The following is a 27,299-nucleotide window of genomic DNA, read 5'->3' as shown; positions in this document are numbered from 1 at the left end:
ACACACAACGCGTTACACACCACCAGCCTTCAGATACTCTCCACCTCTACAACACACATACACACACACACACACACACAACGCGTTACACACCACCAGCCTTCAGATACTCTCCACCTCTACAACACACAACAACACACACACACACACACACACACAACGCGTTACACACCACCAGCCTTCAGATATTCTCCACCTCTACAATAGAGTGCGGTTCGGGCCCCAAATTTCTGTCCAAACCCCGCATGTCCGAACCCGACCTGAGCCCGACGCAGATGATGCCTCAGTTATTCCCATGCTAGTGATTAATGGTGCTTTCTTTTTGTCTCGTAAATCCGGCGCCTGAGTTGGAAAGTGTAAATTACCCAGCTTTCTTGTGGCATTTTTTTGGGCAGAGCCCGCCACTTTACCTCGAGTAACTTGAGGGTACCCCCGAGGTGGACGTCTGACCCACGACAAACATGGCTGCGCCCATAGTTGAGATGAGATTACATGTATTTTATTTGCATATGTACTGTGTTGGTCATTTTAATGTTGATGTAATGCTCTTACACACTAGATTACATTGCTGCTTCAATCTGGTCACCAATTCATGCATTGCACGGTCTTCCTGTGCCTGCAATACAATGTAACAATTTGTTTTCCAGCCGTTTAGCTAGAGGCTACATGTAGCACAAAACAATAACAATGACTAGCCTCCTGCTAATGCCCCCCGTGGCTCGAGAGAAACGCGTTCCTAAAGCAATTCATTCGTACATGTTGTACGGGTGGGTGTACGATGATTTACGAGACAAATAAAAAGCACCATAAACGTTCACGTTTGTGGATAGCCTGTCTTTAGCCCATTAAACGGAACAAACAACAAATGGAATTCTTAATTGTCTACAGAATCAGATAAGCGTGCATGCACGCAGGTCACACACACCGCACATTAACAAGAGGCCCAAGCAAGCAGAATTGTAGCAAAGATCCTTGATTACTTCAAAGTCAAAGTCAAAGTCAGCTTTATTGTCAATTTCTTCACATGTTCCAGACATACAAAGAGATCGAAATTACGTTTCTCACTATCCCACGGTGAAGACAAGACATATTTTACCAATTTTTAAGTCCACAGACAAACATAACATTCAAGTAAACAAAAAAGTAAGTAAATAAGTAAATAAGAGGGCACATATAATAATGAAAAAATAAGAGCAGCAAAATTTTGTTGAAATTGTGCATAGACAGTCAATAAAAAACTAGTGCAAAGTCAGGCCAATAAGAGGCTTGGGTAGTTCTGTTTGACCTGAGTAATGAAGAAAGTGGCATAGTGGTGCAAGTTATGTAAGAGCAGCAGAAGTGTTGTGTTTTCAGGACAACAACACCAAGTTGTAAAGTGTACAAGTGTGCAAGTGTTCAAGTGTGCAAGTGGAGTAGTGCAGGCTGACCATTGTGGGTCCAATGTCCAGGATGTTATGTAGCTGAGGGGTGGAGGGGGAGAGGAGGGAGAGAGTTCAGCATCCTTACAGCTTGGTGTATGAAGCTGTTGGTGAGTCTGGTAGTCGGGAGGGCGCAGGCTTCTGTACCTCTTCCCAGAGGGCAGTAGATCAAACAGATTGTGGCCGGGGTGACTTGCATCACTCACAATTTTGGTGCCTTCTACTTGGTGAGGTGGGTGGTGTAAATGTCCTTCAGGGGGGGAGTGAAGCACCAATGATCCTTCCAGCTGTGTTCACTATGCGCTGCAGGGCTTTCCTGTTGTATTCAGTGCAGCTTCCGCCCCCACACAGCGATACAGCTGGAAGGATGCTCTCAATGGTGCCTCATGATGGCTGGTGGAGCACTTGCTTCGCCTGAGTTTCCACTTGGGAAGTACAGGCGGCTGAGCTCTCTTAGCCAGTGATGCAGTGTTGGTGGTCCAGGAGGTCTTCGCTGATGTGCACCCCAGGAATTTGGTGCTGCTCGCTCTCTCCACCACAGCACCGTCGATGGTCAGTGGCAGGTGTTGGGTGTGACCCTCCGGAAGTCAACAACAATCTCTTTGGTCTTGCTGGCGTTCAGCAGGAGGTTGTTGTCCCTGCACCGCGTGGTCAGATGGTCGACCTCCAACCTGTATTGAGTCTCATTAAGCCCTTGGTGATGAGACCCACCAGAGATTGTGTCGTCAGCAAATTTCACTATGTGATTGTTGCTGTAGGTTGCAGTGCAGTCATCGTTAGCAGGGTGAAGAGCAGCCGGACTGAGACGCAGCCTTGGGGCCCCTGTGCTCAGTGTGATGCTGCTTGAGGTATTGTTGCCAACACATTACTACTTGGGGCCTCTGACAGAGGAAGTCCAGTAGCCAGTTGCAGAGGTAGGTACTGAGTCCCAGTTTGTCGAGTTTGCAGATGAGTTGTTGTGGTATTATGGTGTTGAATGCAGAACTGAAGTCTATAAACAGCAATCTCACATATGAGTCTCTTTTTTCCAGGTGGGTGAGGGCTGGGTGGAGGGCAGAGCAGATTGCATCCTCTGTAGGCCAGCTTGGCTCGGTATGCAAACTGGAAGGGGTCCAGGGTGGGGGGAGAATGGCTTTGATATGTGACATGACAAGCTTGAACCCTCTTGAACCCTCTCTGATTCTAGTCTTACCATTGACGAAAAGTCTTGAAATGAACTGCAACAGTCTTTGAAACTATAGTCCCAATTGGGGCAACTCGAGGAAATCCTCCTCCAGTTGAACGAGACGACCTTATAGCCTACCGGTAGCCTATGTCTTTACCACAGTATGCAACGCAAATAGAACTACCTTCACATAGTAGGCCTAGACTTAATTTGCTTAGTTTTCTTTGAAAACTGCTGCCTGAAATGAACATGCGTTGTCACAGCTACATAAACAACAGTCAGCTTGTGGGTTTTGTAAGGGCCAGCATGAGGGACAAGACCTACAAAGTTGTGGTAAGTTTTACAGGGAGACTGGTAATGCTAGCTAACATTAGTTAACTTTAGCTAGGCTACCGTAGTTTTCATACTGTATGAGTCATATCAATCATACTCCTTCATGCATTTAATGAACATTTTGTGTAATAATTCACGGCAAGTTAATAAACTGAACATGATGGGGGTCCAAGAGCAGACAGGCACCGGTCCATGCATCAGCCCGACAGACTGAGCGGTGATGGCAGTCAACAGCACTGCACCGTGTTGCTAACGTTAATGTTAACCGCTTTCACACACACACACACACAATACAAAATACACAATGATAAATATACAATTCAATACACAATAATTTGAATTTATGAACAATATTAACAATATGAATTTGAACAATATACAAAACACTATGGGCCCTATCATGACATTCTAAAGTGCATCGTCACTCGTCAAAAGTCTATTCAAATTTAGTAGGATGTCCAGTTCACATTGGGAGGGGTTTAGCTATCAAAAGTGGGCATGGCGTAACAAGGTGTTCCCTAGGTCTTTTAATCAGTCATATGGGTGTGTTTGGGGTAACATCATTTTAAACCAATGAGAATGACATCTGTCATTCCTTTAATGGCCTAACGCGATATATCAAATAAATGCATCGGTATTTTGGCATTCAAAGGCATTTGAAGGAGGCTGCTTGAGACCGTATAGAATAGTCATTCTTAAACCATGCTTTACTAAAACCTAGCATAGCCTTCACGCATTTGCACTTGTCTATTTGAACTCATTGGCAAAGTGAAACTAACTTCACCAAGGAGTCAGTCAACGACAAGACAGTTATATGCAGTTACTTTCACTATTGACTGACAATGGGTTACCACCGAAAACATAGGCTGGAAAAAGCAACACTTACCCTAATATTGCTCAACTGACTGAATAAAACAACATTTATCCTGCAGAGGAGTTGCTTATATCTCATTGACAATGCGTCTTCAGCTGTGCTCCATCGTGTCTCTCGCCTCTCCCTAATCACTTTTAACCGTCATTACCAATTTGCAAATGATGGTGAATAACTACTCATTATGAGATGTACAGTATTTCGTAATATCTTTGTTCTAATTATGTTTCCCATTGTAATCGTGCAATTTGTAATGCTTTGCATGGACGTGCGCTGGTGTGCGTTCATGAATGATAGAAGGATGGTGCGTGCACCTGCAGTGTTTCCCCTAGAATTTTTTCCAGCAGCGGTGCTGTTGATCGTAGGAAGCCCCCCCCCCCAAAAAAAAGAGAAACATTTGAAGAAAAGACTCCTTAAATTGTGACTTCTGGTGGATTTTGTGAAAGAAATGGACAGATTGAGTTACAAATGACATAACCATCAACACAAGCATGATTATTGCAGTACTTGAACAGGATTATTCATGTTTTTCTTTCACCTTTTTCATTTACATTATTAGTATTAGCCACTGTACAACTGTACACTGTAGGCCACTGTACAAACTATTACTATTTAGAATATACAGTACTGTGCATTTTCTTTTAATTAAGGCATTAAGACAAAAGGCAAAATATGTTTTTATTCCTCCCTTTAGTCAATTTCAGCATGGGTGTCTTAACTTTTGCACAGCACTATAAACTATATAGACTTCTCTTTCATGCCATTACACTGTATTGGTGCTGTGCAAGTCGAATTGAGTGCCTGTCACTTTAATGCCGTGTAATGACCCGTGGCGCTGGCTTGATTTCCACACGGTTTTAAGCTAACTTAGTAGCGTTGTTGTGCATGGTGCATAAGAATATGTGGATGAAATTAATTATGTTTCCCATGTCATTTGGTAAAATAAATGGTCAAAATTGAAGAAAAATTCACTTGGATTATAGCAGATAAGTGTCTTGTATCATATCTATAATTTTGATGAGCTCTACAGGAATTACAAACTATCTCAGATGTAAATGCTTGCGTATCCTATTACTCAAATTCAATTAAACCCACCAATAGGCTAGCTAGCTAGACCTTAGTTTCACAGCCTAGGTATGTTAGCAACACAGGGCTTGAAAGTATTGCCTGTATCACAAACAAAAAGCGAAACAATCGCGTGGATTTATCTGGGAATAGGTTACTGAAGGTAGAGGCGAGCTATCTCGCTGGCGTGTTTAATTTGGTTCCTTGGTTAACATAATGTAGGCTACGTTTTTTTTGCACAAAATTCGTCTGCTAATAAACTTAAACATAAACACAAACAAAGCGTGATCTCCTGTGGAATCCCTGACTTCGCCTTCAGCGTTAGCCTACTATTATTTGTTGACATGAAACCTGAACGAGCGGCAGCTGTTCCTGAAGTTCACTTGGCGTCTATTTTTAATTTTTTTAATTAGGCAACTCTTTTTGCAGTGGCGCTTGAATTCCAGCAGCGGTGCTGCGCCGCTGATGAATACATTGTAGGGGAAACACTGACCTGCCAATATGACTGGTGACATGCGCTCTTAAAATAGCATATGAACAACTCGCCATTGACTTCTGACCAGGTTTAGGTGGTGTATGATAGCGATTTTTAGACAACGCGCTAGGCCCCTCCCTAGGTTGTTAATTGCCACACCCCTGGGCGCAATGCTTAAAAAATAAACGTTCAAAATACCGAATTCAACTTTGCGCGAGTGAATAACGAGTATTACGCCATGCGCTGGTGACCCAAAATACAGCCCTATAATTTACATGATTACTACTAACTGCATATTCACTACAAATCACTGTTTGGAGGAAAAGGGGCGCATCATCAAGTTGTTCAAATGGCTTTCTGCAGTTGTGCCTTGTACTTTATATATTATTCAGTGAGGCGCGGTGGTTTAGGGGATGAGTAGTTCCTACCTTCAGAAATGAAAATATGTACACAGTCTTGTACCTTTGTCTTTTTTGGGGGGATTTTCAGTTTGTTTTTTCACTCAAAATTATATGTTGTATGCTTATGAGTTACGCCGTAGCTGGTTAGCCTAAGGCATGGTCTAAAACTCTTTAGATACGGATTTTCCCAGACGTCGATGGGATGGGAGAAATGAATGGGAAACTTACTTCCGGAAACTAAGCTCTCTCGGAGGAAGGGCGGTACTGCCAAGGTCTATAGCGTATTTAACTAGCTTCTTTTATTATTACTTAGGCTGAGCAAAGCACAGGCCTTTATGATGGTCATGAAATACAAAGTGACCTCTAATGCATGGTCATGAGTTTTCAACCAATCAAACCTTCTCTACATGAAAATCTGGCATTCCATCCAGTATGGCTGGCTTCCTATTAGGTGGACAGAGTCCCACACAACCCAGTGAGCTTGTCTGATATGACTAGACCACATGCAAATTAGGGATCGACCAATTATCGGCCTGGCCGATTATTAGGGCCGATATTTAGCATTTTTATAATAATTGGTATCGGTCATTTTTTCCACCGATAAGCCGATATTGAAATGGATAAAGAATGAAACGCGCTACTTTGTCTGTAAAGCGTCTCTCACTCCCTGCATTTGCTACTCTGTGGTCAAGAGCATTGTCCCGCCCACTACACCGTCTGATTTGTTAGTTAGCACGAATGCAGCCAATCAGGATCGAAGACTGAACACAAACAAAGTTTAGGATTCTCACTGAGGCAGACTGTAGACTGGGCTTCAGCTGTACGGAGCTATTTTTCGAAGGTAAGGAAGGTAGCCTACATTGCTGAAGTTGCAATGAATCACAATCATCTACACTGAAGTTACAAAAACACCACTTTGTAAGCTATTGTCTCTTTGATCTGCAATTACTGTTAAGTAGCGAGACTTACGGGAGTTCTTTAGCGACACCTAACGCTAATCTGTAGCTTCGCCTTAGCTCTGAAGCTCTGATTGGCGCCTATGTTTTTTTTTGTCAGGTCGTCGGTCGAGTCCGTCAGTCATTAGCAGCACTAAGGTTAGACCCACAAGAGTTAGAGGATCCGCTGGTCTCTTTAAGATCGCAAGTTTGAGAACTTCAGTTACAGTAACGTTAGTACAGGCGAAAGAGTGGTGGATAAGATGAAACTGTGTGTCGGCGTTGTTCAGCAGTTGTGTTGGGTATGTGAGTGCTACACATATTCGAAGCCATCACCCAGATGATGTAGGGTACCAGTCACTGAAACAAGGGGAAAAAACTTCCCCTGCGCTTCAGCAGCCTTTGGATATGCATACAAATAGGGCCAAAACCTATGGCTTAAATTAAATGATTTCGTAATGACAGAAAGCTATGTAAATCGCGTGGTAATTACCTTTATGTTGGGGTAACTTGTAACTTCTCACATGAGGAGCTGGTAGTGTTAAGTGCATAGACAGTAAAATTAAGTGACAACGCTAACCAGGCTAATAAACAAACCATGCTACGGTGAGTTAACGTCAAAGGGCAAAGTCACGTGACTTCTGGTTGTAGTCTGCTTATGAAATGAAATAAGAGATGCTGTAGGCCTATTTTCTGTTTTATAGCTGATTTATTTTGTTTACAAGTTACAGATGGAGTCTGGGTACTTATTGTACTGTTTAGCCTACATCTTACACACTTCAGGCTGTTGCAGATAGCTCAGGGAAGAGACTGTATGACACTAGGTGCTTTCTGCATTTTTGTTTTGCTTTTCCCTCCATTGTACCGAACTCATACCGAACCGTGATGTCCGAACCGAGGTATGAACCGAACCGTGACTTCTGTGTACCGTTACACCCCTACTGTTTAGTTAGCCTACAAACTCGGGTGCTGCGTGTTGGGAGTTCTCTGCCTCCGCCTCGTTCGTTAATTGTGAATAACGGGACACCACGGCGGACATAGTACAGACAAGTCCTAAATTATGCGATAGCGAACGTCAAAAAGTCTAATTGCTCCTTTTTGAAACGGACTGTCAGAAAAGACAACATGCACCCAGGGCCAGCCGTAATTTAATCCGACCTGAACTAAATCGCGTCCTGAGCTTTAGGCTCTCAAAAGTGTAGCTTGTAGCCTACACATGGACACAAATTGCATACTTAAAAAGCCTAAGAACTATTTTAAAACTGTTTTGTTAAACTATTCAACCGTAACACTTGCCATCACGCATGCACCTCTTCCTCTCCCTCTCTCGTGCACTCACATACACGATGGCAAAGCATCCTCTTTGTGACAGGTCCCTTAACAAGCACATAGCCCATTGTGTAGGCCTAGTCTATGAAAATAATTGCTATCACTTAGCTCTTGGATTAACATGATACACAGGATTTACACTTGCAAGTGATGCAAGTTGATAGACAATTGTGTGTCAAAAGAAGAAAGAAAAGTTTGCATAATTAAATGCTTTTTAATTAATTTTTTGCAGCATATCGCCTTTACTACCTACCCCCCTTTTTGACAACTGACATATCGGTTTTACATATCGGTTATCGGCCTCCTGTTTTGGTAATAATTGATATCGGTATCGGCCCTGAAAAAACCATATCGGTCGATCCCTAATGCAAATCTAGTGCAAATCTGAACAGTTTCATTTCCACCACTGCCTGCGTTCAGGTGCAAATCTGAACTCTGAACACACACACACACGAGCCACACTGAGCACACACACACACACACACACGCCAGGGATGGATTACTGCACGGGCCTACCGGGCCCAGGCCCAAGGGGTCAGGGGGCCCTGAAGCCCAAGCCTTTGCATGGAATCACTGCCTCAATATCAACAAATCAGGATGTAGGCTATGAATCTGATTAAATTAAAGTATTGGCCATCCCCAAAATGCACCAGAATACAGGAAATCACATCAAACAAATCAAACATCCATTTCACCCACTGAAAGCACAAACACACACAAACACGCACAGAGGCCTGAGAGGCTTGTTTCCTCTTTCAGCAACATCCACTCCACCCACTGAATGCTTTATCAGAGAAATGTATCAGCACTCGTCCCCGGTCTCTCTGATGTCTGTGTCGGTAGATACCCAGATAGCAAGCATAGTCGGCCCGATTCTGGCTGAGTGCTGGCAGTGTCGGCTGAGGTCCGAGTCGGCTGAAGCACAGTAAACACAGTCGGCCCGATCCTGGCTGAGTGCTGCCACTGTCGGCGGAGTTTCAGGTCGGCTGAGGCACTGTCCCCTTGAATGGGCCGACACTGACACGCAGTAGTTGGGCTGATTACTGAGTGTCTTATTTGGCCCGATTGGGGGTTTGATGGGATACTGCCAGTTTTGAATCAATCTCGGCAGGCGGATTTCATACAGTGTGGCCCGATACTTCAGGAGCGAACAATGATCAGTGTGGCGGCTGTTGGCGGTAAAAAATTAAACATTTAGCGACAGCCGGGCGCTAAGCGTTACATGGCCCAATTTTGTAAAGTGACTGTCGGCCCATTACATGTGGAAGAGCCACGAGCAGAGCAACTGTTCAGTTTGAAACCAGGACGGCGCGAAACTGTCTCGTTTTGGACACTGCCTGTGGTAAGTAACATGCAACTTTACCTTTACCTGTTATTGCATGTAAATCATTATGAATGTACGTAGGCTTATTATTGCAGACAAAGTTTAACAAGTAGCATAACAAGAATGGGTGTTTCAATCTAACCCCCTTGACGATGACGAAGCTAGCGGTAACATAACGTTATGATTTCTTAGCCTACTTTGTTGGCCTAATTACCGTTAACGTCAGTGTTGGTGGTTAGTCAAAAACGTTCAGTGCTGTAACGTTAGCTATAATTGCATAATTGTGTGGTTTTCAAAGAAAAGTGGGATCTAATCATTTTAAAAATAGCTTAACAGTTAACCAGTATTGCATGACTTAGAATATAGCGATTGGTAATGGTAATGGGCATTTCATCGTTATCTATCCAACTTCAGGCACTAGGCAGGCAGGACTGAGACTGTATGCTTAAAGGTGCGATTTGTAGGATTGTTACCGAACGTTCTGTAGGCCAAAATCAAAACACTGGTGAACGTTCTCAAGACTACCAGACGCGAGCCTCTTCTGGGTTGCCAGATGTAATGAAGACTCTGCAGATGAATGTTGACCTGCAGCTGCTTTAACGTTTCTCCAACCATGACCCAGCTACCTACACATTACGGAAACAGTGAAAACAAAAAATACCTCTCTAACCAACGTAACATATTTAGCTGAAGTTAGCGATGCAGATGAAGTTTAGCCTAGGCTACCTGTTGTGGAGAAATATGGCCAGCTCTAAGGCGTCAGACTTGATATTCTTCGTTTTGACGAAGACGTCACCATCTCAGGAAGCTCCTCCGATGTCCACTTAATTTGTTTCTTGTTTTAATTTTGTAAATTTGCCTGCCTCTCGTAGGCGTTCATGACTACAACTGACAGCTGTTGACAGTTGGCTTTTGCTAATTTGGCATCCCAAATAGGAGGACGTGCTAGCCCATTATTAATACGCTATTCTAGAATTAATCGTTCAAAGCATCAACGAAAATTCCAAGAGATTCCGCCCCGTAACTCATTTTTTTTCATGGGTTTTACAGGGTTTTACAGGTTAGAGTAATGTTGTCAAATAAGCCATTACTTCAGTTCATCGTGTTTCCTTACTCTCTGACAACATATGGTGATCATTTTTGGAATGGTTACAGTTTATTTTCCATTATTTCCTACATACTGGACCTTTAAGAGAGTGTGTGTGTGTGTGTGTGTGTGTGTGTGTGTGTGTGTGTGAGAGAGAGAGAGAGAGAGAGAGAGAGAGAGAGAGAGAGAGAGAGAGATGGTAGCAGGGTGGGTCCTGTCCTGGTCATGTAAAGCTCATCAAAATCGGTATTTTAAGGTCATTCTGTATTTTGTACTGAGGGGTTGTTTATGATCATGTAATCATTTTGAACACATATACTTCCATTAACCTAACGTTACTGTGACTTTTTTTAAATGTACACCTCAGAATCCAGGCCACACTGACCAGAGACCTGCACTCCTTTGGATGAAGAAGGCTACCCGTGTATACATGTCTGAACCATTTCTTGTGTTGGAAAAACAGGAGACCTGAAGAGCTCTTGGTAAGTTGTACATTGATTTAATAGAATAAGTCATACGTTTTTGTTTAGATGAGCCAAATCATAGGAATCAGCTTTCATCTAGGCCTGTGTTTTGTGATGTCGTTTTTAGATGCTTTTGGTTTGCCTCATCTATTATGTCAGCAAAGAACAGGAGTGGGCAGGAAACATGCGCTGTTGAAAACATGGCCAACCATCTGGAGCACCCACAAGGCTCTTGTGAAGGAAGTCCACAAGCCTTTGTGCTTCAGGTCTAAGGCTCTTGTGAAGGAAGTCCACAAGCCTTTGTGCTTCAGGTCTGTATGTGTTAACAAATATGTCTTGCTCTTGGTGATTGTCATTGGTAATATATTAGCATTTAACAATCACACAATGTCTTGTTTGCCCAAAATAACTACCAGGGAGGTGTTACCAAGACAGCTGCAGAGTGGCAAGACTGGGCTTTAGTAATATTTTGTCAGACAGTAAAGGATAAATAGTTTAATGATTTTTTTCCTTTCTTTTGAAATGACATGCTGTCCATGCATCTCAAATTGAAGGATGGATGGAAAGAACTCTTTGATCAACCCCCACAGAGAGCTGAGGTGGCTATCTGTAAGTATATTTGAGTGGACAAACAGAACTTCTCTGACAGATGACATGTTGAAATCTTGCTTTAGACCTCATAATGATCTTATAATATTCTTTTATACCTAAATGCAGTTTGGAGACACCCCCGGCTGGTAGTGCTGCTGAAACTGGTGGAGGCAGCAATGAAGCGGCAACAGAAAGAGAAGGCAGGTGGCAAATGTTGCTGCTGTTGAAAAATACTTTGAGAGTGAGTATGTGTGCATGTATGTAGCTGGGTAGGTCATGGTACATGGTACAAAAATACAGAATTTAAAGCACTAGCACAACACTTAACTCACAACCCACAACTACTGACAATGGAATTACTCTTTTAGAGTGAGGGAGAGAGATTTACATTTTTTACATGTACATTTTTTTACATGTACATTTTTAATGTTAATTTAGAATAATTTATTTCTTTGAATCATTATACAGTTTTAAAATGTTTAATTGTTTGTGTTTTTGTAAATGAAAGATGTCGATTGTTGTAGATAGAAGTAGCTTGTATATTTTAACTTGTTTAATTTCTAAAGTGTATATATGTAAAAGCTTGTATAATTTTTAAATGTTTGTTTTATTTGCAAGGTTGTGTTTGTTAAACTTGTTAATAAAAATAGTTTGTGCTTTTAATTACTAGTTCTGGATTTGTGTTTATTTTCAAGTACTTTTGGTAGTTAATGGGCCGCATGTGGCCCGGGGACCCAGCGACATTCAGCCAACACTCAGTCAGATCAGTTATATAGTGTGTGGGCCAGACCTGGGCCAACAGAATGCATGACAGTCATTTCACAGTGTGTGGGCCACACCTGGGCCAATAGAAACAATAAGAGTCATTTCACAGTGTGTGGGCCACACCTGGGCCAACAGTTCCAATAAGAGTCATTTTACAGTGTGTGGGCCAGACCTGGGCCAACAGAAACAATGAGAGTCATTTTGCAGTGTGTGGGCCATATCTGGGCCAGAGGAAATTCTTTGTGTCAGTTATCAGTAACTGGGCCATTGTTGGGCCGGAGGCCCAGCCAGAACTGGGCCAACACTCACAAAACCCTGAGGCAAGGTAGTGGGCCAGAGGTGGACCGGTCAAATTTTGCTATCTGGGTAGGCTCTTCCTTATGACCTTGTGGGATGTTATGGGAACAACAACTGGAGTTATTCTGCCCTGGCAGTAGGCTAGGCTATTTCCGCCCTGGCATGATTACACTCAACCACCTGTGGCTATTGACCCCTTGCAAGTGACGTCACGTTTTGTTTGCGCCACAGCAAAATAGCCTAGTGGCAAGAACACGAAAGAACACGAATCAAATCAATGGGTTGTAATGGGACATATCGCACAGCTAGGAGATTATAGTGAGATTTAACCGTAGTAATGCCCTTCCACGACTGTTGGCTTATTGTTTGGAATACAACAACATCCCATGTTCTTGCATAGATATATTTTGGTTTGTTTTCTTTGTGTTTCGGGAGTATTTCAACCACAATTGCATGCTTATCTCCTCAGTGTATGAAGCACAGCAGCGGTTGCTATAGCAACCATAGACTCTGAACAGGACGGCAGATAGCACTTAGGCAAAGTCTTTGGTAAGATCTGAATGTAAACAGATAATACCAAAGATCCTTGATTACTAGCAAGATAGAGCAACGTAATTTGTTACTATGGGAGCAAAACGGGACAGTTCCGGTCTGCATAAGTGGGAGTGTCACCCTACGTCACTAAATAAACTTTCTCTCTTAATAAGCAATAACAACAGATAAACATAATTGTGTTCACAGTATTATTGTCCATAATCATGTATGATACCAATGAATCATTCTTAAGGACATGATATGAATAATTTAATTAGTCATGTGAACCGAGCTAGCTAGCTAGCTAACGCTAGCTTAAAATGCTATACAAGTGGATGGTAGTAGCTATGGCAATACAGCTATGCGCTAACAAGTGACTAGTAGTTGAAGGACTTCGCTTAAACTTAATATACTGTTGCAAATTCGCTTGAGTATAAACTATCCACTTTAACTAATGTCAGTAGTGTTATTCAGCTAGTTGTCATTTCAAAGAAATTACACTTCTCCGTTTAAAATGTTACCTTAGCTAAGAGGCTAGCTAGCATGATAACAACCGGACAGTAACTGGCAGCAGCATGGTCTAATATTAAGTTATTTTATTACAAATCCGAACACTAAAAAATTACACTATTAGGTTTGAAATGATCCCAAACACTTACAGATTATGACACCATTTTCCAAAAAACCCTCAACAAATCCAGAAAGACAAAATGACCAATTTATTGGTAAAATTCGACAAGTCTCCATTGACATTAGTGCAGCAAGGGCTTACTCTGGTCTGCATAAAGGGGGATTTCCCCCCCCCCCTCCCCCTTGCAATAATCGAACGCGGAAATTGTCGAACGTTTGCGCCTCTCGCTCCGCTTGAACCCTCTCTGATAATACTGTTCAAGTTTTTTTATTTCCTATTTCTTTCAATTCTTTAACTTAAGACATGTAGGCCTAAGAAGTAAGTTTATTCGCTGGGCAACGTACAAACTGACGAGTTACATTAGCCCTAGTACTATGAGCTACGATAAACGTTAGCTAGAATAGCTAGCTTCTAAGTGTGGCAGCTAAGTTATTATTTCATGTTCTGTTATGACATTCTTAACGTTTTGACTATGTTACAACTGATAAAAGCAAGACAAATAAAGTAACCAAATCGCTTTGCAATATTTTAGTCTAGAAATACTTATGGGTGTTCATTTACCATAACGTTAATCACGGTAACGTTATGTCCTAACGTTATCTCCACTTGCTGTTACCACCAGTTTTAATAACTTTACATTTGCGATCATGACCCATTTCATCTAACAACACCACTGGCATCTTTCCTTGACTATCAGACCCCAAACAGCAATACATTGAACTACAAAGATGTTATAGTAATGGTGTTCAGTTCATCATAATCGTTATGACATAATGTAATTTGCCGTCCGTCTCCTATCTTTTTGCCGTCCGGCATGGAGCCGTCATGTGACTTAAGTCACGTGTCTGCAAGGGGTGAATAAGAACACCAAAATTTGACTTAAATGGATTAAAATGTTATATTATAATATTTAATATTTGGAAGTTACAGAAGGCTGGCTGGTCATGAATGTCAGATTGATTAATGTGTCTAAACAGCAAACTAGCATTGACTGAACATTATATTAAGATCGACTCTTAAGTTAAGTAACGACTTCTGCTTTTCTAAAGTTAAGAGTTTAGCTAGCTAACGACATAGGCTTAGCCTACATGTGGGGTGGCCAACTGCTTGGGAAACATTAAATCCTCCCCGTCTCTCCATACACACACACACACTCAGCGCTATTTTACTCACTCTTGACCAGGCTCATAATCCCAGTTTTCCTCGCGGATTCCGATATAGTATGTCCGTGTGACGCCTCCGGCCAAAGGCAGCAGCAGCAGCAGCGCGACGGGGGTGAGGAGGGAGACGCGGGAGACCATCGTCCAAACTGGGGGGTTCAACGCATTTGATTCGAAGACGCAGAGGAATTTTGTCTTCTCATCCTCAAATCAAAACCGAAACTGAATTCCCGGTCTTGTGCCTTCTGCTTTCTCCGCCTCCTCCTTGCGCGTGCATGCTACCACCACAGCAGCAGTTGTCACTTGTCAGACATTTACAAACAAGTCGTTTTTCATATACGCCATGAGCGCTAGCTACTCGGACAAAAGACATGTAAAAAAATAGGCCTATTACTTGCTATGTTTTGGAAAACTAGCATTAAACTGGATTCGATCCCGCAAAATCAATCCCTATATCACTCTCCAGCCTGACTGTAGGCCTACTCAACGAGCCAACTTACCCCTGGCTATTACGCGATGCAATTAACTATAGTAGTCTACCATCAATCAATAACGTAGGCAACACCCCGATAACATGTCCTGAGGAAGGCTATCTGAAACGTGTGTTGTCTAAAAAGTGGTTGCCCTTCATCTAAAACAACTGGTTACCTTGGGCTGCTGTAGTCTGAACAATTTAAGTAGGCTACTATTCTACTGTATGTGGTTGATCACCTAAAAATAAAAGATGTATTGGGTGATGACGTTATTATAGTAGACTTAAATTCTGAGAAATTTAATGGCACGAGAAGAAACTATCTATTTTAGCGCACCAGCCCGCGATGCCTTCAAGGATTGAATGCAGTTGGCAAAAATTAGCGTAGCCTATTTTTCAAGTCAATAAACGTTCTTAATTTTCGAATGTCTGTGTCAGGGAGCATTTGACTTTTCAAAACCATAGGCCTGGTAGTCGCTCAGACAAGGAGTTATTAGATAAGGGCAATACCATTTGTGTCACCTAATGCAAGACAAAATGTTGCCACGGTGTTGTTTACGTGGTTAATGCTATAACGTTTGCAAAAATGTAGCCTATATTTTACATGTCTTTTGTCCGAGTGGTTGTAGTGATCATGGAGTGTAGTGATCATGACGTAGGCCTACAGTAGATATGACTGATGCGACTTCAAATCCGTCTAAAACAACTTGTTTGTGAATGTTCCACAACTCCTGCAGCTGTTGTGAGGAAAGCAGTAGGTGGGAAAAAGCAGAAGGCACACAACACCGGGAACTGAATACGCCTCCTGCCGCTTGGGTCTTATGGCAAGCCGTTCAGGACATAACGTCTGTCAAAATAACGCCTCCACGTGTAGATTTTTTACTTCTTCAGGAGTAAAAAATAGACGTCTGAGCGTCAGACGTCATATTTTTACGTGTGCCACGCGCAAAAACTTTGCGTCTGACATCAGAAGTAAAAAAATGACATGTGGGTGATTTGCTGCAATGCCAGAGCCTTTGTGCCAGAGTAGATGCAGCCGCTATAGTTGCAGCAGAAGAAACAAGATGCCAGAGCAATGTGCAGCATATTCCTGCTCAAATCGGCGGACCATCGCAAACAGGGCTCGGGGGATTACTTTTCACAAGTAAGATTTAACATTATCGTACTATTGGTTGTATTTTGTGAATGCAATATTACCAGAGAGTTGAAAAGGAGCAAGGATCTTTGTTATTACTGTATGTAAATCGTAGCCAGCTAGCTAGGCTACTTGCTAGGTGTTCAGGTGTTCACCCGGCTATGAACTGAGACTTGATAAGTCATATTCCATAACACTGACTTACATTACAACTGACACAAGAATGTTATTGTAGAAATGAATCGGGCAGTTGCTACTTGTAGCTTAGCTAGTAATAAGGGTGTTGGTGGTAGCTTCACTATTTCCTGAATAAAGTAACTTTTCAATAGCTTAACTTCTTTATATGAAGTAGCTTGGCCAAACAAGCTACACTTTTGTCATGTGAAATTAGCACAATTTAAAGTAGCTTCCTATGTAGTGAACTAGCCTACTGCTGTGTTTGTGTTACTAAGCTTGCTACATTTGACTGGGGTGGTAGTTTTGTGTAGTGAAGTTTTATTCATGGCAGAGTAACTGATAGTTTTGCTTACTACAATTCCCAAGTAGCTTGCCCAACACTGTATTATTCACATGTAATTCACTCTAACAAAAATAAGATGCATCTCAAATCCCTTTTTATTCATTTATTTATTTTATATCTCTCCAGAACAACGGCCTTGCTCAAGGACTACCACGAATGAGCTGAACGGTCTCCTCACACCCCTGGAACTGAGGAAGGTGCAGCTCTACATTGCATTACTGCAGGGCATCTGCTAGACTGTGACTGAATATTTGATTTATGAGCTCCACCTTCATCACATTTTTGGGATGGCAACTGCTCTGCCCATGACCGGAAAGCAAGGGTGTGCAAACTGCCCAACGCATCACCGGTTCCTCACTCCCCTCCATCGAGGCCATCCAGGGCAAGCGATGCTTGCATAAGGCGTGCAGCATCATCAAAGACTGTTCTCACCCCAACCACAGACTGTTCACCCCACTCCCCTCAGGGAGGCGTTACAGGTCTCTCTGCACCCGTAACCACGTAGCCTACTTGGAATAGCCTTCCCTCAGGTGTCTGAATGGCTGATCTCATTTAAATGTTTATGGAACCTTTCTGTATAAGTATATATACACTCTTTTGATCCCGTGAGGGAAATTTGGTCTCATTTATCCAAATCTGTGAATTAGTGAAACACACACAGCACACAGTGAATACACAGTGAGGTGAAGCACACACTAACCCCGAGCAGTGAGCTACCTGCTACAGCAGCGCTCGGGGAGCAGTGAGGGGGTTAGGTGCCTTGCTCAAGGGCACTTCAGCCGTGGATGTGGGCATGGAAGAGCAGTGCTCAACCACTTCCCCTGCCCACATTTTTCCTACTGATCGAGTGTGAGATCAGCCATTCAGACACCTGAGGGGTAGGCTATTCCAAGTAGGCTATGTGGTTGAGTGACAAACCTGAGTAAATTGACTCAGAATAGAAGAGCTGATACAGGAAACATGGTTGTGTGTATTTTAATATTCATAGTGGCTTAACCCTCTAGGCGCCACGGTCGACTTTTGTCGACAAGATGTGTTACTGAATAAAACGGCCGATTTAGTCAAATAGGGTGTCATATTTCGTTCGACCTCCACTCCACTCTGTGGCAGACATGTCATACGTCATCCCTGAGTCCAAAAAAGGGCATGCTTTAAACAAAACCTTTACGCTACAGCGCATTGAATCAGTGCGTGCAATACCGGAGCTAGTGTGCGTGTGAGCCACTTTATCAGAGCGATATTGTCAACGTCAGCGAGTATTTGCATTAGGTTATCGTCTAATGGCATCAAAAAAGTTTACCCGAAATGAAGTGTTGGGTCTTCTATTCGCGGACCCTGATTCTGAAGGGGAATATCTGCCTTCAGAAAATGACGGTGATTCGTTTAGTGAGGCTTCAGATGCGTCCGTGCCTTGCAATGATGCAGCTGGACAAAGTGAGAGTTTACTCCATAGTTTAGCTTACACCAAGCACAAACGTTGAATCGTTTGCCCAATGTCACTGGTGGGAATAATGTTTCACGGGTTTGGAGTGTTCATCGTGAAATTAGCAGGGTGTTAGTGGTGTGGCGAACGAGGCTGGAGGTAGCATAATGGAGGTAGCCTAATGTCCATGTAGCGCTAGCTTCTGTCTTCTGACCGCGTGCTTCTCCGCAATCGCGGCGACGGTAACGTGGTGGAGCCTTTGCCTAATGCCACTGGGTATGTTAGAAGAGGTCGAAGTGCTCATAGGACAGTTAGGGGGGAACGTAGAGGCAGTGTGGGGAGTCGCAATGAGAATGACAGTAGGCCTAGTCGAAGGCGCAAATTCTCTCCACTAGGCGGCGGCCGAGGCAGATCTGGCCATGCTGCTCGCAACAGGAGCAGAGGTGGTGACACGGGGCAGGAGAGCCATTAGCCCATGCATAGTCTATCACAAGATGATGGGAATGCCGGCCCTGTATGGATAGGATATGGATATGGATAGTCATTATCTCTACAGCAAAAGGCCTGCTACATAAAAAAAAAATTGTCAGCCATTTATTAGTAATGATTTACACTGTTGATTATCTATTTCCCTGACCATTTAGGACAGACATGTCAAAGTCAAGGCTCGCGGGCCGGATCGAATGAATTATCTACGGCCCCCGGGATGATATTTGATTAGTATTAGAACCGGCCCACAGGCCACAGCCGTCGGCTGCTGTTTTGCACCCACCAGTACTCCATTCCCACAATGCAACGGTAGCCCAGCGAACTCACTCTTGGCGCCGCAAGTGGGCCTCGGCTTCATTATTCATCAGTATTCAGTCAGGGCAGATGTCAACTTTCAGCTACCCCCCTCCCCAGTGTTGTGTACCCCGGTCTTTCAGTGTCCCGGGAATCCTTGTTGGTGCACGGTCACTAAATGTACACATAAATTATTTTATTGTAAGGCCCCCATGAACGAAAGTTCAAAAACTTGGCATGCATTCGAGGGTGTCATAATGATCCTACACTTTCAATTTCGTGCAGTTTTGACCATGTCAGCCAGAGATATTGTGATGAAAACACCTAATTTTTGCTTTTTCATTTTTACTAGGTGGCTATACATGAAATAAGTGGTAATGGGATGGGTTGACATGCCCCTTAAGACCAACATACAAAAAAAAAAGGTGGACCTCCTAGGCCCTCACGGTTCTCGAGATATTCACAGAAAACGGTCTCCGCCACCTACTGGCCAGTTGGTGTATAGTAACATAAATTAATTTATTGTGTGGCCCCCCATGAACGGAATTCCACGAAACTTGGCGTGCATTCAGAGGGTGTCATAATGATCCTACACTTCCAATTTCGTGCAGTTTAGACTATGTTAGGTCACAGATACCTGCGATTACAACACCTCATTTTTACTTTTTTGTGTTTAACTAGGTGGCGCTATACATGAAATTAGTGTTTATGGAATGGGTTGACATGGCCCCTTGAGATCAACATACAAAAAAAATGGTCCTCCTAAACCTTACGGTTCTCGAGATATTCACAGAAAACTGTGTCTGCCCTACCCTCCTTTCGGGGGGTGCAGTCCAGCAGGGGGGCTACAGATCAAAACGAAAAACGATGGTTCCATGCTATCCAAATGGGGTTACATGCCCACCAAGTTTCGTCTACCCCGGTCTTTCAGTGTCCCGGGAATCATTGACGGAAATTTGGACATGCGAAAAAGAAAAAAAAAGAGAAAAATCTGACTAAACCTATATGACCGCCGCTTCGCTGCGCGGCGGTCATAATAAAGAGGAATTGAGAAACATTTTAAAAACGGCTGAGATCAGCCCTGTTCAATGCAATCAGTAAAGAATCTGGGAGTGTCTTCACAGGCTCAGTGAGACAGAGGTTACTGTCATGCTGGTGACAGTACATGCACAACTGGTGCATGTAATTTTGTATGTTCCCAGTCCACCTTGCTAAAATTGCTTAGATACACTTAGACTGCGAACAAAAGTGCTACAGACAGCAGGTGGCAGTACATAATGAAACTGGGTAAACTCCATAAAAGAGGACCGAGTCATCCAGACAATGGGAAAATGGGAGACAGTGTGGCGAATGCAGGTGATTAGATTAGATTAGATTCAACTTTATTGTCATTGTGCAGAGTCCAAGTACAGAGACAACGAAATGCAGTTTGTATCTAACCCAGAAGTGCAAAAAAGCAGAAAAGTGCAATGTGATATACAAAGTAGTTGCATATGTAGCAGGTAGATCTTCTCTGCCTGCTATTTCCCCATAGCACCTGCAAGTACTATGTTATGTTTATTTAGTAGGGAGGTGGCTCTGAGGGGGGCTAGTCTAAGCATACGTGTGGTGTGGTTTTGTGTATTGCTTATCGCTTTGCGGTGTGCCTTTGCTGTGTAACAGGTGAGCTTTTCTTTATGCTTGCATATAAAATATTTGTATGGACGTCCATAGTTGCCACCCTCAGATCCCCACTGCCCAACCCTTTGTCTTAATAAATATTGTTTTTCTGGAATTCATGTCTCCACCGTGTAGTTACGAACCTGAAAGCGGTACAAGCTCTTAAAGATTCCCTGACGCATTAGGCTTTAGGGTGGCGTAGTCAGGCTACTGTGATTGGCCCCTTGGCCCTTCCTATGTATCACCTTGTTACACATAGACAGACAAAAGATATAGTGCAGTGTAGACAGTGTACAGTTGTTTTCAGAAGGTGGTTTAGAGTAGTATAAATTAAATATAAGTATGTGCAGTGTATTAGCAGTAACCTTAGAAGAGCAGAATAAATATGGCCATGTAATATGAACAACATGTACAGATATGTGCAATGTAGTGGCAGTACCATTATAGTAGTAGTAAGAAAAATATTAGATATATGCAGTGTATTATGCAGTGAATATATTACAGACAAACTGAATAAATATGGATATTTAGTATAAACCATATAAACAGATATGTACAGTATGTACAGTGGGCATCGCTTTCAAATGGCCACTTCAGTCGCACATTACGAGGCGTGAAGCTGCGTGAAGCTTTAGTACCATTTTTAGCCACTGTGCGTCGCTCTGCTACTGTACAACGCTCTGCCTGCCGCCCCTTCTGAAAAAGCTCTATTTACCTCGATTTAGGCTACTTGGGTATGGCTTAAGGCTTGACTACACGGTGGTAACGGAAATCGAAATTTGCTGTCTACATTTTTGTCAGTGTTGGTTTAACGAACCACATAAAATCAAAACAGTGGTGTGATAATTGAGCCAGTAGAGAAATAACTGTTCAGAATTAATCTGTAGCCTTGGGTAGGCTTCTGCGACGTTTTTAACAGGCTACGCTATAGAGGCTTAGACAACCATATATGACCCACGTTTTGGTTTCGTAAATGAATTTGCCCTACTTCTTGACTGCAATGTAGTCAATTGACTGCTTGACATGTCATTTTTAAACAAATACATCTGCTTTATGCCGCAGAATTACATTCATATTTGGAACTTACATAGTCCAATGCATCGTTACACTACGTTAGTGTTTCCCAAAACCATAGTAGCAACGAACGTTCGTAACCACTATCAAAGATGTGTATTTACAACTACACCTCTCAACCTGTGGTAGAATGCTAGTAGAAGCATAGTTCCAGGGATCTTCATGTCAAAGACGTCACTGACGCCAGTTATTTGTTCAAGAAGGCTGATTCTGATTTTGATAATATGACCTGCACAAAAGATAAACTTAGGTGAACAACGATGTTAATATTGTTGTCAAAATCTTAACCCAGATTCGAACTCTTGGACAGGGGACTGGTAACTGCTGTGCAACGGCGGCTGTCATCTGCCGGCCTTAACGCAATGCGCCACAGAAGTATGTGCTGGTGCCCGTTCACGTGCTACTAAATGTCATTAACCACCTTAGTCCAGACTACTGAAGTTTGGAAACTATCATGGTCCAAACTTACAGTACTATGTAAGTACGACAGTTTTGGGAAACAGTCGTAACTTACATGTTGGTTAGTTGAACGATGCATCCTGTTAGTAAAAAGCTAACCTCCGTAGTTGTACGGGAAACGCACCCCAGATCAGCTTGTAGGCCATTAGCAATCTGTTTATTTTATTTTATGAAGCCTACACAGTAGATCACATGCCACATTCTCAATAGACAGATGCAATAGCCATTGGTCAAGTATTGAGTACAAAGCAATTAAGATACTACCCTATACAAAAAGTACTTCATACTATCATAAAAATTCATTAAAACGAATAGCATTTTGCAACTTGACAAAACACTGGATTAAATATCGTAGGCACAGGAGAAAACTTGTACATCCATTGGCCCGTGGGGAGATCACATGCCAGTTGCCTCTCCCTTCAGTGCTATGACTCGTTCGCCTCTGAGCTTGTTTTAAAAAAAAAAAACTATTGCAGATATCACGCGCGTCTTTGTTCATGGGTTTGGCCTCACAGCAGAGGCTTAGACAACTATGACCCACGTTTTGGTTCCGTAATTTGCCCTACTTGCCCTGACTGCAATGTAATTTGCCCTACTTGCCCTGACTGCAATGTCAATTGACTGCAATGTCAATGATTGAGTTTGCAAAAATTAGTGTATTTTTCAAGTCAATAAACGTTCTTAATTTTCAAATGTCTTTGTCAGGGAACATCTGACTTTTAAAAACCATAGGCCTGGTAGTCGCTCAGACAAGGAGTTATAAGATAAAGGCAATACCATTTGTGTCACCTAATGCAGTTTAAACATTCGGGGCTGAAGACCCGACAAAGCCTTGCGTTAATTCTTCAGGTGGGAAGTGTCAGGAATTTTCATACGAGAGACGCTCTCATTGGTGGTTAGTATATGAAGTAGGGAATTGACAGCAACATATCCAATCACATTATGAGAGATGCTGAATTTAACATAAACTGCGATGTTTGATTTTAAATTAATGTAAATTTTGCCGGGACTGTAAACTGGCACACGTGGGTGCTCGATGTTTTCAGTGGGTGCCCGAGAGACGGAGCACCCACGGTATCGGCGCCTATGACAAGCGTATCTCGCGGTTGCATCCATTACAAACAAACATGCAATGTGAACGTCTGGGATTGGGAAGAGCACTAAATGCTCTTCTGAATAAGCACGAAGTCACGCCTTTAAATGAAAAACACTCTTTAATAATCAAAGAAATAAACGCTAATGAAGTAAACTTGTGACCATCAAAAATAGTTTATCGCCTGTAACTCCGTGATAACAGGACGTAACAGGAAGGCATTTGGCTGAGCAACGGAGGTTAATATGCTCTATATTTTGTCCAAATGATGTCTGTCTATCATCGTTGCACTCGGAGAAAACCAGAATGTTTAATTTGTCCTGCGTTTCTTCTACGGCTGCAAACGGGATTCTTTATTAGGGCAGGGCAGGCATATTTCTGGCTATTAAATTATTTCTAAACCAGTCTGCTAAAGTCTGTAGTGAAGTCTGTGTAGGGTTTTCCAGCTCCATTTCTTTTTACGAGACACCCTGCTCACTTGAGACCTCTGCCGGTTGTTGCAGCGTCGTTGCAGCGTCACTGGAAAAATACAAATTAAAGTCGCGTGATCCCGCGCGCGGACCGCGAGGGAAGCTGGCCAAGTCGAAGCACTGCCCACTGTACAGCTATGTGCAGTGTGGTAACAGTACCATTGTAGTGCAGAAACAGTAACATTATAATAGTATTAAGAATAAGTGTATGTGCAGGATGAAGAGCAGTAGAATATGGCTATGGATAAGTTTGTAAATAAATAGACACTATGGATGGGATAGGGTAGTGCAGTTGTGAGGGGGTGGGGTGGGGGATGTCCGTCTCCTTGTTGTCCCTGTCAAGGCTGCCATGGTGGTATAGTATATAGTATAAGTATATACTCTACGACCATGGCAGCCTTGAGTCACCATGGTCGTGGACACCTCAACAAGCACAGGCAAGGAGGCATCAGGCGGGGGCGGGGGGTGATGGGGGCTTAAGTTCGTTGGATGTCACCGGGATGCAGAGCTAGAGTTTAGTAGGGTGACAGTCGCAGGAAAGAAGCTTCCTCTGAACCTGCTGGTTCAGGTGCGGAGAGACCTGTAAAGCCTCCCTGAGGAGAGTGGGGTGAACAGTCTGTGGTTGGGGTGAGAACAGTCTTTGATGATGCTGAGCACCTTACGCAAGCATTGCTTGCCCTGGATGGCCTCGATGGAGGGGAGTGAGGAACCGGTGATGCGTTGGGCAGTTTTCACCACCCTTTGCAGTGCTTTCCGGTCATAGGCAGAGCAGTTGCCATTCCAAAAAGGTGATGAAGGTGGAGCTCATAAATCAAATATTTATTCACATTGTAGCAGATGCCCTGCAGTACTACAATGTAGAGCTGCACCTTCCTCAGTTCCAAGGGTGTGAGGAGACCGTTCAGTTCATTCGTGGTAGTCCTTGAGCAAGGCAGTTCTGGGGGGATATAAAATAAATAAATGAATGAAAACCCAGATAGCAATTTCCTTTGGGCCGGATCCGCATAAAAGCCTTTAGATCCGCCTCTAGCGGACATACGGTATCTGACTGTGGGCCAGGTCTGCTCCTGATACAGGTTTCAGCTCTGCTAGCAATGCTGTTTTATCACCGGTTTACAGATTTGTCCCAGGTCCACTTCCGCAACTCAACTGGAAGTCAGGAGATGCGTTTAAAATACAAAACACTGATTTGGCCCAAACCTGTGATACGGATATGAGCCGAAGGACCATTTTTTCACATCAGACCCAGGTGGTAATGATATTAATTAAGGTGCTGATTCTGCTAAATTTACTGTCCTTTCCCTACTTTATTGTCAACTGGCTGCTAAAAAAAAAAAAAGGTATTTTGGAATGGCACAAATTTAGAAACCATGGGGGTGCACTATGTTCCCATGGCCACTTCATTTCTACAGTAAGGCTGGAAAAGAAGATATAGTTGGCTCAATATTGATCATGTTCGTTTCATTATTTTTATTATTACCTAGCAGTTGTAGAAGTAGTCAATTGTTGTTTGTGTCAGATCTAACAGTGCTATGAGACAACCCCACATTCTTGCCACGCATGCAGAAGTCCAAGCAGTAACGTTAATCAAGGATCTTTGGTTTGCTCACTATCAATCTTTTGACATGATTTGCCAGCTTGGGGTTGGACTAGGACAGCCCAACTTTTCAAGGTAGGCTATCTGCTTTATATCTCTGTTGGTATATTCAGAGACAACAACAAGCAACCGAGCGATTGATAACTTTACTGTAAGGTTATAGCCTACTATTATTTTCCAGCAATATGGGCTACTAGCTTAGCTTAAGCAAAACAGCCATCACAACTATTTTGGAAAAAACAGTGATAACGCTAACAGGATCACTGATGATAAAAAACGAGTGTAATTGTGACTTAGCCTATTTTCAAAAAGGAATAAATGGCTATGTTTATTTTGTGTTTGTTTCAGATTGACCATGGAGATGACTGAGGAAGACAGCCTGAATATCAATGGGACAGTGGAATTAACACGACTTAAACTTTGTCTGGGATTGCACTTCTACAGCCAGGTTGTTGAATAAAAAAATAATAAGACACTTATGTGTAAAGTTTTTTTACCCCCCTCTTGTGTTTGTAGCCTAGCTTATGTTTATCAGTTGAGCTGTTGGGAAAACGTTACGAACTTTAGCCTGGGTGAACCTATAACAAACCTGTTAGCAAATGTGTAGCAAACAGATTTTTCAGGATAATTAATTATTCCGTACAGCTCTGGCATCTTGTTTCTTCTGCTGCAACTATAGCGGCTGCATTTCCTGTTTCCAGCAGCCAATGCTGTGTCTACTCTGGCACAAAGGCTCTGGCATTGCAGCAAATCACCCACATGTCATTTTTTTACTTCTGACGTTAGACGCAAATTTTTTTGCGCGTGGCACACTTAAAAATATGACGTCTGACGCTCAGACGTCTTTTTTTTACTCCTGAAGAAGTAAAAAATCTACACGTGGAGGCGTTATTTTGACAGACGTTATGTCCTAAACGGCTTGCCATAGCGTCTTGACGTCTACCAACTGTCAATATCGGATAGTTGTGAAAATCCCCAGATGACGAAACTGCTACCAGCCTAGTGTGTGTGTGTGTGTGTTAAGAGGCGTGTGCGAGGTGGCGTGTGTGTGTGTGTGTGTTAAGAGGCGTGTCCGAGGTGGTGTGTGTGTGTGTGTGTGTGCGTGCGTGCAGGCGCTCCGGAGCGAGTTTCAAAGTGCAGGGGCCAGATAAGGCCCCCACACACACACACACCTTATATCGCGTGCACTGTTATTCTCTCTCCTGTACAAACACAATGCGCTCCAAATAACCTCCTAGTGCATAATTATGCTTCATAAAGTTGAAAAAATGCATGTGATTATTTTACAGAAAAATATATATAGCCTACAGTCATGTGGTCATTGGACTAGTGCACAGTTGGGAGGTTATGGTAGGCCAACATGGAGTGAATATAATACACACGGGAGATTCTCTCTGCACTTGTAGCAGCTACACCTACAGGCGCCACGGCTACAGACCGCTGGTCATTTCAGACCAAACGCACATTTGCCAGGGCTTGCCCCGCATGTCATTTTAAAAGACAGACAAAGCATATTTTAAGCTAAACAAAACATATTTGTAGCCCTGAGTGTGGTTCATGACACTGCTTATCAAAGAAGACGCAGCCCCAGATAGCAAGCAGAGTCGGCCCGATTCTGGCTGAGTGCTGGCAAGGTCGGCTGAGGTCCAGGTTGGCTGAAACACAGCAAACAGTCGGCCCGATCCTGGCTGAGTGCTGCCACTGTCGGCGGAGTTCCACTGAGGCACTGTCCCCTTGAATGGGCCGACACTGACACGCAGTAGTTGGGC

General features: G+C 43.0%; 1 protein-coding gene across 1 annotated transcript in view; it reads right to left on the bottom strand.

The window, feature by feature from the left end:
* The window catches only part of LOC125308048 (ferroxidase HEPHL1-like), a 64,848-nt gene extending 49,408 nt beyond the window's left edge, over positions 1–15,440 (bottom strand). Inside the window, exon 1 of the mRNA XM_048264260.1 lies at positions 14,859–15,440. Within this exon, the coding sequence (XP_048120217.1) occupies positions 14,859–14,986 (128 nt within the window). The 5' untranslated portion in view covers positions 14,987–15,440. The remainder of the gene's footprint in view (positions 1–14,858) is intronic.
* Positions 15,441–27,299: the final 11,859 nt, after the last annotated feature.

The sequence above is a fragment of the Alosa alosa genome, chromosome 15 (genome assembly GCF_017589495.1).
Source record: "Alosa alosa isolate M-15738 ecotype Scorff River chromosome 15, AALO_Geno_1.1, whole genome shotgun sequence".
Lineage (NCBI taxonomy): Eukaryota > Metazoa > Chordata > Actinopteri > Clupeiformes > Clupeidae > Alosa > Alosa alosa.
This window is presented reverse-complemented; position numbering and strand designations above follow the sequence as displayed.